Genomic DNA, 11554 nt, shown 5'->3' on the forward strand with positions numbered 1-11554 from the left:
CAGCCTCCCTGGGCGGTGATGGGGGGGCAAAGCAGCAGCCCCTCCCCATGGGCCACAACCGGTGTTGGACCCTGCCCTCCTCTGGAGACACACAAGCTGGAGGAGGCAGCCAGTGAGTTTCCCATCTTCCCCGGGGGTGGTGGGGTTGGGCTTCAGCCCTGGGATGGCGGGTGGCAGGCTCTAGCCGAGGGGATTAGGGCTTCATCCCCAGGCCCTGTCCCCTGGCTATGTGGTGCCAGACTCTGGCCCTGAGCTCACCCTCCTTCACCCCTGGCCCCCTGCTGCCCCACTACCCCTGGTTCCCATTACCACCTCACCGTCCAGGGCTCAGTAAGTCTGCTGCGAAAGAGAGATTTGTATGTTTGTTGATATCACTCTTCACAGCACACACTGTAGCTAGCATGTCTTTTTTAAAAAGCAAACAAAAAGCAAAAGAAACAACAAGAAAAACGACAAGAATGCTCAAAGCACCTTATCTGTGTGTCTATTCTGCTTAGGTCCAGTAAAGAACAGAGACCACTGTTCGTTATTGTTATTATTGAGTCTGCAGCAAAAAAGAAACAAAAAAACTAGGCAGATAAATTACAAGGATTTGGACATGTGCCTGTGCATACTTATTTGTTTTCCCTAAAGTTAATTAGGTATTTTAGGAAGAATGATCAGAGCAGCCACAGAGCACTGGCCGGGAGCCCCCGGGTTACGCTGTGTGGGAGGATCCCAGCGGTAGGTGCTCTCGGAGTTGGAGCTTCACGTTTTTGCATCTCCTGGCCGGCCCCTGCACATTCGGCTTTGCAGCCTCTGGGTCTGGCGGGCGCGGCATGAGGGTCTTTGGGGCCCTTTGGGCCCTGGGGCAACCGACGGGCGGCTCAATTCTTATGCCTGGGATTACTGCCCGGGCCAAAGGCCCCTCCCCCCGGTTCCACACGAGGGGCAGGGGGAGCGAATCCCCTCCGCTGGGCAGGAAGGGGAGGGGTCGCGCTGAGACAATCACTCTCCTTTCTGCAGCAGCCTGACCCCATCCCCTTCCCCAGCTGCCAGTCTCCGCCCTCCCCTCCCCTCCCCTCCCCATTGGCTCCCTGGGAATTTGGGGAGCCTCCGAGCTCGGGGTGGGGGAGGAGCCGGGCGCGCGCGCTGCATTGTGTGCCCCGCCGCGGGAGCGCGCCGGGGGGGATGCGGGTGCACGCGGCGGTCGGGGGCGCGCCTCAGGGCTCCGTCCGGCGAGTCCCCTTGTGTGCGGCTGGCTGGCTCGGGGCGGCGGGGCGGGGAGCGGAGCCGGCCGGCGCCATGGAGGAGCTGAGCAGCGTGGGCGAGCAGGTCTTCGCCGCCGAGTGCATCCTGAGCAAGCGGCTCCGCAAGGTGGGCGCCCGGCCCCGGGCATCCCCGGGCACCCCCGGCCCCGGCTCCCCCCACTCCCGGGCATCCTCCCCGCCAGGCCCGGCGCTAACCGCTTCTCTCTCCCCCCGCAGGGCAAGCTGGAGTATCTGGTGAAGTGGCGAGGCTGGTCCTCCAAGTGAGTGCGGGGCGGTGCGGGGCGCGGGGCGGCTGGGGGGGCGCGGGGGCGCGGGGCGGCAACTTGCTCCGGCCCCTTCCTCGCTGCTTTTGTTCGGGAGGCGCCGCGTCCCGGCCCCGGGTCCCTTTTGTTTACCAAGAAGTGTCCGCCCCCGGCCCCGGCGCACGCTGGATGCTGCGGCCCCGGCCCCCGGGCAGGCGCAGGCGGCTCCGAGCGGCCCCCGCTCCGGTGGGGACGGGCCGGGGGAGCTGCCTGGGTGTCCGTGCTTCGCCCGCTGAATGAAACCTGAGCTTCCCATTGATGCCTGTGGGGCTGCGCCGTGCCCCGAACGGGAGGGATTTGGCAGCCTGGCGGGGACCCTTTCTGTTTACTCCTCCCGCCAGCTGCTCCTGCGAGCCCAGGCTCCTCTCCGGGTTTTCGCTCCGCTTCGCCTTTCAGCCCCCTCCCCGCAGCGCACGCATTGTTGTCCTTAATCCTTCGGCTCATCCAGGGTTTGCCCCCTGTCAGTCAATACACTTCGCGTTTTCTAGACCGTCGCAGTTTTCTGACCCCAGGGCAAGGGAGGGGAGGCTATTTCCCCCCCGAATCCAGCACCCCCTTTCCAGAGTCACTTCTGTTCTCCAGAGCATCTTCTTCAGAGCACTCTCACGAGAATGGGGTTTGCATCCTACGCAGCGTTGCCATTTCTGCAGCGTTTGCAGCGGAACCCCGACTTCCCCTGCGGGATTATTGCTTTGGGGTTAGGCAGAGATGTAGCTTTGGCTGGAGCCTGCGCACTGTTCTCGGCTTCAGGGCGATCAGACGGGCTGTGGTGTGAGCTGCTTTTGGGCCGCTGATATTCCATCTATTAATCCAAACTTTTAAAAAAATGCTTTCATGCTGCTGGTCTCTATGGTGTGTTTACTCTTCTCTTCCAGACACAACAGCTGGGAACCTGAAGAGAATATTCTTGATCCAAGGCTGCTCCTTGCCTTCCAAAAGAAGTGAGCAAACTATAAATACTTCTGGTGGTTGTTGTTGGATGAACAATGTCTGATCGATCATTCGGGCTTTGGAAGTCCTGCAAACGGCATACTGAAGAGCTCATTAGGCTAAAATATGGTGATAATCTAAACTAACAGTTCAGGTTCAGAGACGGCTACCAAGTGTTATAAATGTGGTTAATTTGGGGCCAGATCAGAGTGCATTTTACATAGACTGTGCAATGTGGCTGCCCTAGCACGCCATACCCACATGTAACTTCCAAAGGAGCACGGGGAGCTGAATGCACTTGACCTCTGATCTGAAGGTCTGGGCACTGGTTGTCCTTCCCTGTCGGCTGCATGCACGGACAGAGGCAGTTTCTAGAATTACAGAAACAAACTTATTTTAAAAATCCACTGAAAACATACTTGTCGGAGGAATGTGATAGGTGTCCCCTGGCCGTGACTGGGCGGGCTGGCGGGGCTAGAGGAAAGGGGCTGTCTATAATGTTCCGTACTTGTATAGGGGGTGCAGCTCTGCAGTCCGATTGTATGATTAGCTAAGGGAACTAGAACTCCGTCTGCACTGGGGTGCAAATAGAGCCCTCTGGCTACCTTCCTCACAGTGCTGGCAAATGTTTTGCCTTTGCACTAATATAAAAACACTGAACTTTATGATTGGCCTTAATTATAGCGGGTTTCTAAATCCACTTTGTTTTTAAAAAAACTAGGTATTATTGTGGGTGGCTCAGTGACCTGTTTAATAGGTTGCAGCAGTTAAAAAGTGAGCAAGGGACTCTGGTGTTCAGGCAGCCATCACTTTGCTCTGGAGACACTATTCTCCATCCCATAATTCCCATTCCTATATGGCATCTTGCCTCACAGTCAGAGGGCCCTTTTGTGGCCTCTTATTGTCATAGGGAACCATCTAGCAGAGGACAGCAATGCCTCTTCGCCAGCACCACCTTGCTGTGATCCTGTTTCCAGGAGGTCTCTTTCCTTCATCACACTGGCAGCGTGGCAGGGCAGAGCTTGGCAGCTGCTGCAATGCTGCCAGCTTGGCTGCTGTAAGAACTTCACACACAGTCTACAGTAGCAGACTTTCTATTCCAGTAACCAGCATCTGTTGCCATGGGGTAAATAGTCTACATATTGCTCTGCTGAGAGAGCTAGTCAGTGACTCCCAGAGACCGCGGCAGAATTCCTTCCCCCCACTGCACTTACAAAATGACCTGGGTGCTCTCCCAAACCCACAACAAACAGCCTGGGCCAGTGTGAACTCTGTAGGCTTGGAGCTCTCCAGGAGAGGTTGCTGTATGTTTGTCACAAGTATAATGCTCCCGAGTATCTGTTGCTGCTTGGATTAGAACTGAGTTGTGCAGCATTTCAAACAAAAGGTCTCTGCTGATAAGAGAGGAAGTAGGCTGGCTCCTGGGTGCAGCATTGTCCTCAATTGGTGTGTTTGCAGGGAACATGAGAAAGAGGTGCAGAATCGGAAGAGGGGCAAACGACCCAGAGGCAGGCCCAGGAAACATGTGGTAAGTAACAGTGGTGATGTGTGGAGTGGTGGGGTAATGGCCGTTCTTGGGACATTCTTTGTCTGAAAGGTCCCTTACAACCTCTCGTGTCATAATGTGGAGTGTTCAATGTTGCTGAAATGGATCCTACGTCTTGGATTTCCACTGGAGAATGGAAGGGCACAGAGCTGCCAGGAGATGCTGTTCTGAGAGCAGAATGTACCCAGGAATGTGTCTCTGAGGTTGCATATAAGGGGCAGGGATAGGGGGAGCTTCTCTTTATCCAGACACTTTGGTAATTGCTCATCAGCAATGCTGGGGAGGGAAAAGCAGGAGTCGCATGGAATTTGAGGGCAATATATTAGATCTGGCCTGTGTGCCGTGGGGCCTCTTTAACCCTTTGCAGAGTAGAGGCCTGCGCACAGTCAGGGACTGGTGCGTGTAATGCAGTGATCCGTGGGGGTCACCAGGAACAAATTCGTATCTTGCTGAAGAACGTAGCCACACTCAGTTCTGCCAGCTATCTTATTTCAAGCTAATGTTCTCCCTGCTCCCTCTTTATTTTTGTTTTAAAGGAACCAGAGGTGCCTCCAAAAATCAAGTCAAGTAGCTCCTCATCCTCTACCTCTTCATCTTCCTCCTCCTCTGATGAAGAGGATGAGAGTGACCTGGAGGCAAAGAGAGGTCCCCGGAGCAGAGAGACTCACCCAGTGCCGCAGAAGAAAGCTCAGATTCTGGTTGCGAAGCCGGAAATAAAAGACCCCGTCAGGAAGAAGCGTGGGCGGAAACCTCTGCCTCCGGAGCAGAAGGCAGCCAGAAGGACCATGAACGTGGCCAAGGTGCTGAAAACCACCCGAAAGGAGACGGGGGGAGGTTCTAAACTAATGGGGAAATTGCAGCCCCAACACAATGCTCAGGGCTCAGGTATTGCTGTGCTTAAATCTAATGTGAAAGAGCCCCAAAGTGCACTGAGTGGGCTTGGTCCAGGGGGCTTATCTGCTGAGAACCTGCCCAATATACTGAAGGGCTCCTCTGGGAGCCCAAACCACGGGATCAGCTGGCAGAGTTCTATTGTGCATTACATGAACAGGATGTCCCAAAACCAGAGCTCTGCAGAGGCTCCGCTCCCAGGGAGGCTGGCACTCAAGTCACAGGCATCCACCAAGAGTAGCCTAGGACTGGACTTAAAAATGAGAAACCAGAAAGGACCTGGGGAGCCTGGGTTGAATGTGCCAGGATCCAAAACAGCCAAGGCACTCGGCAGTGGTGCTGGGGGGGATCAGAAATCCGGCTTCACTGCTGGGGCTCAGACCCTGCACAATGGCAGCAAGGCACCTGGGAATTCCCCTGCCCCAGGAAGCCAGCTGACGTCCCATCAGGAGCTGAACCTTCAAGCTTTAAACTTACAGAGTGTCAAAAATGGGCCAAATTCAGCAGCTGGCAGCAGCCTCCCTCGTCATGTCTGTGGGACTCTGGCCAAAAGTGCTGGTGCCGAGGCTGCGAATGTGGGGGCAGCCGCTGCCAAGGGCAGCAGGGTGGGCACAGGGCTGCATGCCCAAAATGCTGGGCTGCTGCCAGGCGTGGACACCTGCAAAAACGAGAAACCCATGCAAAGAGCAGCTGCTGGGGAAAGAGAGGTGACAAAAAGTGGAGTCCCATGTGCGCCAGAGGGGCACCCCACAACGGAGAACCGCAAGCCGGCAGCCCTGTCTGAAATGAGCACCGGCGAAGAGGAGACCAGCTCTGATTCGGATCGGGATTCTGCCTCGTTTCCTGGTATGGGCCAGAACATGTCAGTCTCCATCCAGACCAGCCAGGACTGGAAACCCACCCGCAGCCTGATTGAACACGTCTTTGTCACAGACGTGACAGCCAACCTGATTACAGTGACCGTCAAGGAGTCTCCTACCAGTGTTGGGTTCTTCAATCTTAGACATTACTGAACCAGGAGGTGCTAGGTGGGGAGATGGGTTCCCATAGCCCCTTCTGATGCCTCTTTCCCGTTGTTTCACTGGGTTTTTCTTCAAGTGAATGCCAGATGGCAATGAGATTTGGGGAGGCAAAAATCAGGTGTCCCTGCCCCTATAAGCAATTGGCTATTGAACAAGACCCCGGCCTCCCCCAACAAAGGGTTCTGCCATTGCCGGTCAGCATTGTTCTTGGTGGGTCATTGTATCTCTGGAGGCCTCCTGGAGCCAATCGAGATTTTCTTCTGAAGGCTGGGAGGAGTAGGATGCAGTGAAACCTGTTAACAGCTACCAAAGGCCATTCTGTTTTTCTGACCACTCTAGCAGGTGGCACCAGAGTAAGGTTAATGCAGTGGTTCTCTGGTGGGGATTAAGACTGGCTAGCTGGCTGCTAAAAAGTGGTTAGCAAGTGACTGGTAAGCCAGGTTTCTCTGTGGTTGGATTTCTTTGCTGCACATCTTGAAATGTCAGAACACCACATGTGCAAGTACCTGGACAATTGGGGAGAGGGCTATGGGGTCATGCAATGTAACAGGCTAAAGCTTTTCCTTAAGAAAAAGTGAGGGTTTTTTTTCCTTCTAGGCATTAGCACAAATCTGCCCACAATCTCCTGGGACAGTCAGACTCCATCCGAACCAGACAGCCAACTTCCCCAGGGTTCCGCATGCTGCGGGGCGGGGGAGTTGCCTGTAGATGTGGGGGTTTTCAGGGGACATTACTTTAAGCCCAGCTGCCCTCCTGGGCTAGGTTGCTCCCAGTGATGAGTGTGAAGTGACTGCTCCTTCTCTTGTGATGTTTTGCAAATGAAATGGAAATATTGTTTACATTTTTATACAAAATCCTCCCTTGTTCAGAAGGGAGGTGGGGGGCAAGGGGCCTTCAGACTAAACCTGTTGCTGTCGCTGGCAAACCCAGGCCCGCTGTGGTGGGAATGGGCGTCACAGCCTGCATCCACACCACACGTGGCCCGTTTGAGGTGCACAGCGTGAGCTGGAGCTGATCAGCGGTTGGCCAGGGCTGCAAGCAGTACGAGCTGCTGCTGTGAATGTCTCTGTGTGCGTGAAAGAAGAGAAGTCAGGGTTGGGAACCAGTCTGGACAATTTAGTGCTGGGCAGCCCAGTGCTCTCCAAATCCAGGCCTTTTCTTTGTCCCAGTATCTTTAACACTTCACATGGTGCATGCAAATACTGGTGGCAGGATTTAACTTGCTGCATGCACACACGTCCTTCAGGACTGTGTGTAGGTTTTGCAGCCCTGGGCCTAAAGCCACCTGCTACTTGGAGACCCACTGTGAGGCTCAAGCACAATGGAGAAACCTTTTCTACTAGTTCTGAGGTTTGTAGGTGCCATGAGGCATGGGATAGCGGGCAGCTGGGGCTCTGACTTGCCATTAGCCTTGTCTTGATGCTACCGCTAGGAATGAGTGAGGGTTAAAACGCAAAAAGAAAAGGAGGACTTGTGGCACCTTAGAGACTAACCAATTTATCTGAGCATAAGCTTGCGTGAGCTACAGCTCACTTCATCGGATGCATCATGAAAGCTTATGCTCAGATAAATTGGTTAGTCTCTAAGGTGCCACAAGTCCTCCTTTTCTTTTTGCGAATACAGACTAACACGGCTGCTACTCTGGAACCGGTTAAAACACAGCGTTTGTGGGATCAGAATTCCTGCCGAGCTCCTGTTGCTAGCAGGCTTTATGAGCGTGGTGGAGGCAGTGCACGCAGGGCTCAAGCTGGGTGCTGCCAAGTGCCTTCAATTCACAGTGATTTCAGTGGAAACTCAGGGTGCTCAAAGCCTCCTAGCTAGACGTGGGGTCCAACGTCGCTGGGGTGAGGAGAGCACACACCTCACTGCCTCTCAAGCAGCAGTTCCCCAGGGACAGCCTTTGGGCTTCCCCAAGGAGGCTCTTGCAGAACTCTGTTTGAATGCAGCCTTTGCGATTGTAGTGATCTGGAACTCTCCTGGGTGCGTGGCAGGGGCAGCCTGGTACCTTCACACGCTATAAGAACATGCCTGCAAAAGGCAGCCCTTGAAAGATCTCTGCAGCAGGGTGGCCAATGACTGGGCTGTCGGGTCAGTGTGTTTAGGTGCCGCTTCAAAGTGGGTGGGTTCACCTGCTACATCCCTGCCCCAGTGACGTGCGTCTTCCTCGGCCACAGTGTGGAGCACCCGCAGTGTCAGGAGCAGCTGGGCTACCAAAGGGATGCTGTCAACTCGTAAAGAGCCAAAGGCTGCAGGCCCCTTAGGTGAATATATTTCTTAGATTCTGTTTTACTGCTCTGATGTGGCCAGGCATTTAAAATGCGAGTTCCTTTGGGCCTGGAAGGGCTGTTCTGCTGTTCTCTCAGGTCAGGGAGGTTTTATAATCTATTACTGTTGGTTCTGCGGTGTCTGGGTTGCCAGGGAAGGTTCCACTGGGTTTTGTATTTAATTCACAAACCTTAATGGATTTAGGTTTCGTTTTTAACAAACCTAAGATTGGGTCCAGTTTGAGTTGACAAGCCCTTAATCTTATGGAATGGTTCTTGCCTTGAACATTACCCAGGTGGATTTGTGGGGTGGGGGTTTCCACCCCCGGGTAGTCAGTGACCTTTCTGCCAGCCAGACGGCCTTCGCTGTGGCTCCCTCCCAAAGTAATTGACGCTCTAACAGTCAACCTGGGGGCTAGGAGCTCACTTCAGATTTGCTGCAGCAGAGCTCCCGCAGCCTCTGCCAGCCCAGGGATTGTCGGTGGTGTGCCTGGCTGCACTATTCAGCGTAAGAACTGTCCTCCTCAAGTGCGTGGGACAAGGGGTCACGTGGGTCAGACCAGCTTTGTCCGCGAGGAGGGTTTGCTTTGGAGCTCCCTGGTGCCAAAAAGTAACGTCTGTTATTCAGTTGACCTCATAATTCACATGCAGCCAAACTAACTACTGCGACTTTGAGAACGTCAAGAAAAAAATAGCTTGTGGGTTCAGAAGCCTTTACCCCTGCGGTGGCCTTTGCCACATGTGTTCTGAAGCCCCAGACATGGGGATGTGGCAGATCCTTTCCTTCAGTAATGAACAAGAGGGGTCTGGACATCTCAAAGGCTGTGGCTGGCTGTCTTCCCCACACACCAAATATTTACTACTTGGCCTTTGCAAATCCAAACGAAAGTAACTTACAATGTGCCTTTTGGAATGTGCTGTCCCAGCCTTGCCCATGGGACAGGTCACTGACAGCTGTCTTGTGCTTATGCAAAGCTGGGTTAGTCCAGGGTCCTGTGAAAAGCAAGGACGTAGGTGAGGGGCAGGGGAGAAGACCCTCCTCAGCAATGTGGCACCCAGCATTTATGTGGATCCCCAGGTACACCTGCTTTGGTGATGATAGCAGCTGGTGTGTGTCCAAAGGGAACTGCACCATCCTTTCTGAGGTTGGCATCTGAACACAGAGAGGGAAGAAGCTGCTTCCACAGGGATGAACCCAGAAATCCTTAGAATAAGGCTGGTGATGGGTCTGTGTAAACAACCTCCTGGGATGGCCATTGAAAAATGGCATTTGATGCTGGTCTAGAGAGGGGCCAGTTGATAAGACTGTATTAAGATGATAGAAAACTGCTTCTCCGTCCCTACTCCTGTAGTGTCAGTGCCTATATTTTTACTTTGGGGTGTCAAGAGGGTTGCACTGGTGTAGGACAGGGCTTGGACTGGTGTGACTAATCATGGTGGGTACTGATTTGCACTGATGCTGCATGCCTACCTTAGTTTACAAACAGTGCAAACCACATCTGTGTACTTACGGTGCAAAGTCCTCCAGCCTAGACAAGCTCTACGTAAGATGTCCCCATTCAGAATTCCAGTGCTAAATTAAATTGTATTCACATTTTGATGGCTTGGTCCCACTCAAAGACCTTTCAGAGTCTGGGTGATGTTTTCTTGGGATTCTTAATTTTTGCCCTGGAAACTTGTAATACAAATGGAAACTGGCTTTCTTTTAGCACCAGCCACTTATAAAACTGGGTTTTTCCCCCCTCCTGTAGCAGTGGGAACCTGCTTTGCCAATGCTAACATTGTGCCTTTCTGTTAACCAGCTGTTTCAATCCCAAAGTTATAAAGACTGTGAAAGTGATAATCTGGAAACACCTTGCTTTCATCTCATTCTTCCTCCCCCCTTTAATCTGGCATTAAATGTGTTGACTCCCCTTAACAATGTGAGTGAGTGTGTGTGTGTGTCTGAGTGAAAGTTTAACTTTGAAGTCAGCCTCTCAAAGGCAAATTGTGCGTTTTAATTTAATCTTTTGTGGACTGAAGTTTAAAAAGCTGGTGCTAATTGTGTTTACCAATAAAATTAGTCTTCAAAGTCTACCTTTTATAAAATTTGCTGCTATGAGTTTGTGTTTTAGTTGCATGTCAAAAAACCAATTAGAGGTTTGTCACTATTTTTAGTCTTAAGGGGTTTCCCGGGGAATAGTACTGCAGTATTTGTATATTGAATCGGTATTTTATCCTGGCATAATCTGGTGAAGTAAAGGGATTTTTCATTGGACTGGAAAAAGTGGACAATTCAGTCATCTTCCTTAGGAGTTCAGTATATTTTTATATGTATATTGTACCAAAAAACTGGAGTTCTTGGGAGCTGCTTCTTTCTGTTTTGGTTCTGAGGCTGACCTAGATGTGAAGGACTCCGGACCCAAAAAGAAAAGGTTTTACTAAAAGAAACTGAGGAGGTGTGTGTGTGTGAAAACAATTGTTCTTGTCACAGTGCCAATTACTGCCTGATTTGCATTTATTATTTTTTATTATTAAAAAAGCCAAATCATTCCTGTATGCCACTTCTGATTGCTTTAAACTACAGCAGTGTGTTTGCTTTTTAGAGAACAAGCGTTGGATATGTTATTACCCAGGGAAAGCTTGAGTTCTTTGTTGGAAACAAGACCGCAGCCCAGCCCAGAGGTTAAATAAGGGCTGCCCACCTGAAGACAATGGCTGCCCATTGAGCTTGCAGTGTGTTCACATCAGTGGTTGGCGTTCCTTTGGTGACCCTAGAGTTGGCTTCCTTGCATTTTGTGGTGATTTCTAGTATTTTTGGACACTAATGCTAGTGTAGACTCCAGACCTCTAGGCTGCTTTTAATTTATTTTGCAGGAAAACACTAGAAGTTGGTATGTCAGACAACTTTGTATAATGTTTTTATTCATGTTAGTATATCAATAAATATTTTTTTAAACTTTTCAGACTGCTGTGCAGCATGGGGTGATGGGCTGTGTAACTGTACTTTCCAGGTGACTGTCTCACAACCTTTCCCAGACATTAGGCTTCCTGGCACAGCCGAGAGACACCGTGTGACGTGGACCTTTCCCTGTCCCGGTGACAGGCTGTGTCAGTCATAGAGCTAGGACTAGAACAGGAGAATTGGAATTCAGTCACCTTGCTCCAACTTCTACCAGGCAAATCCCCCTGACTTAGCTGAGCATTATACCCTGTGCCTGTATTTAGTGGGGAACAAACCACCATGACTGGGATGCGGAGAAAGTGTGACAGCTCCCCAAGAGAAGGAGTTCTGCAAGGAGAGGGAAGGGGGAAATCAGCTTTCCTGTAGCTTAGCTGCCAGTGAATCCCTGTTGGGTCACTGTGCACC

The 11554-nt window shown here is 52.0% G+C and overlaps 1 protein-coding gene across 1 annotated transcript; it reads left to right on the forward strand.

The window, feature by feature from the left end:
- Window positions 1–980: 980 nt before the first annotated feature.
- CBX2 (chromobox 2) lies at window positions 981–11152 on the forward strand. The gene is made up of 5 exons (XM_037913729.2): window positions 981–1356; window positions 1467–1510; window positions 2428–2493; window positions 3941–4010; window positions 4565–11152. The coding sequence occupies exons 1-5, from the start codon at window positions 1171–1173 to the stop codon at window positions 5930–5932; spliced, it is 1734 nt and encodes a 577-aa protein (XP_037769657.2). The 5' UTR covers window positions 981–1170; the 3' UTR covers window positions 5933–11152.
- Window positions 11153–11554: the final 402 nt, after the last annotated feature.

The sequence above is a fragment of the Chelonia mydas genome, chromosome 14 (genome assembly GCF_015237465.2).
Source record: "Chelonia mydas isolate rCheMyd1 chromosome 14, rCheMyd1.pri.v2, whole genome shotgun sequence".
Classification (NCBI taxonomy): Eukaryota; Metazoa; Chordata; order Testudines; family Cheloniidae; genus Chelonia; species Chelonia mydas.

Excerpts from the sequence above, each read along its gene's own strand:
- CBX2 (XM_037913729.2), top strand. The coding sequence starts at position 1,171 with ATGCGGGTGCACGCGGCGGTCGGGGGCGCGCCTCAGGGCTCCGTCCGG. Across the intron at positions 1,511-2,427 it reads TGGCGAGGCTGGTCCTCCAA|ACACAACAGCTGGGAACCTG; the intron begins GTGAGTGCGGGG and ends CTTCTCTTCCAG. Across the intron at positions 4,011-4,564 it reads GCAGGCCCAGGAAACATGTG|GAACCAGAGGTGCCTCCAAA; the intron begins GTAAGTAACAGT and ends TTTGTTTTAAAG.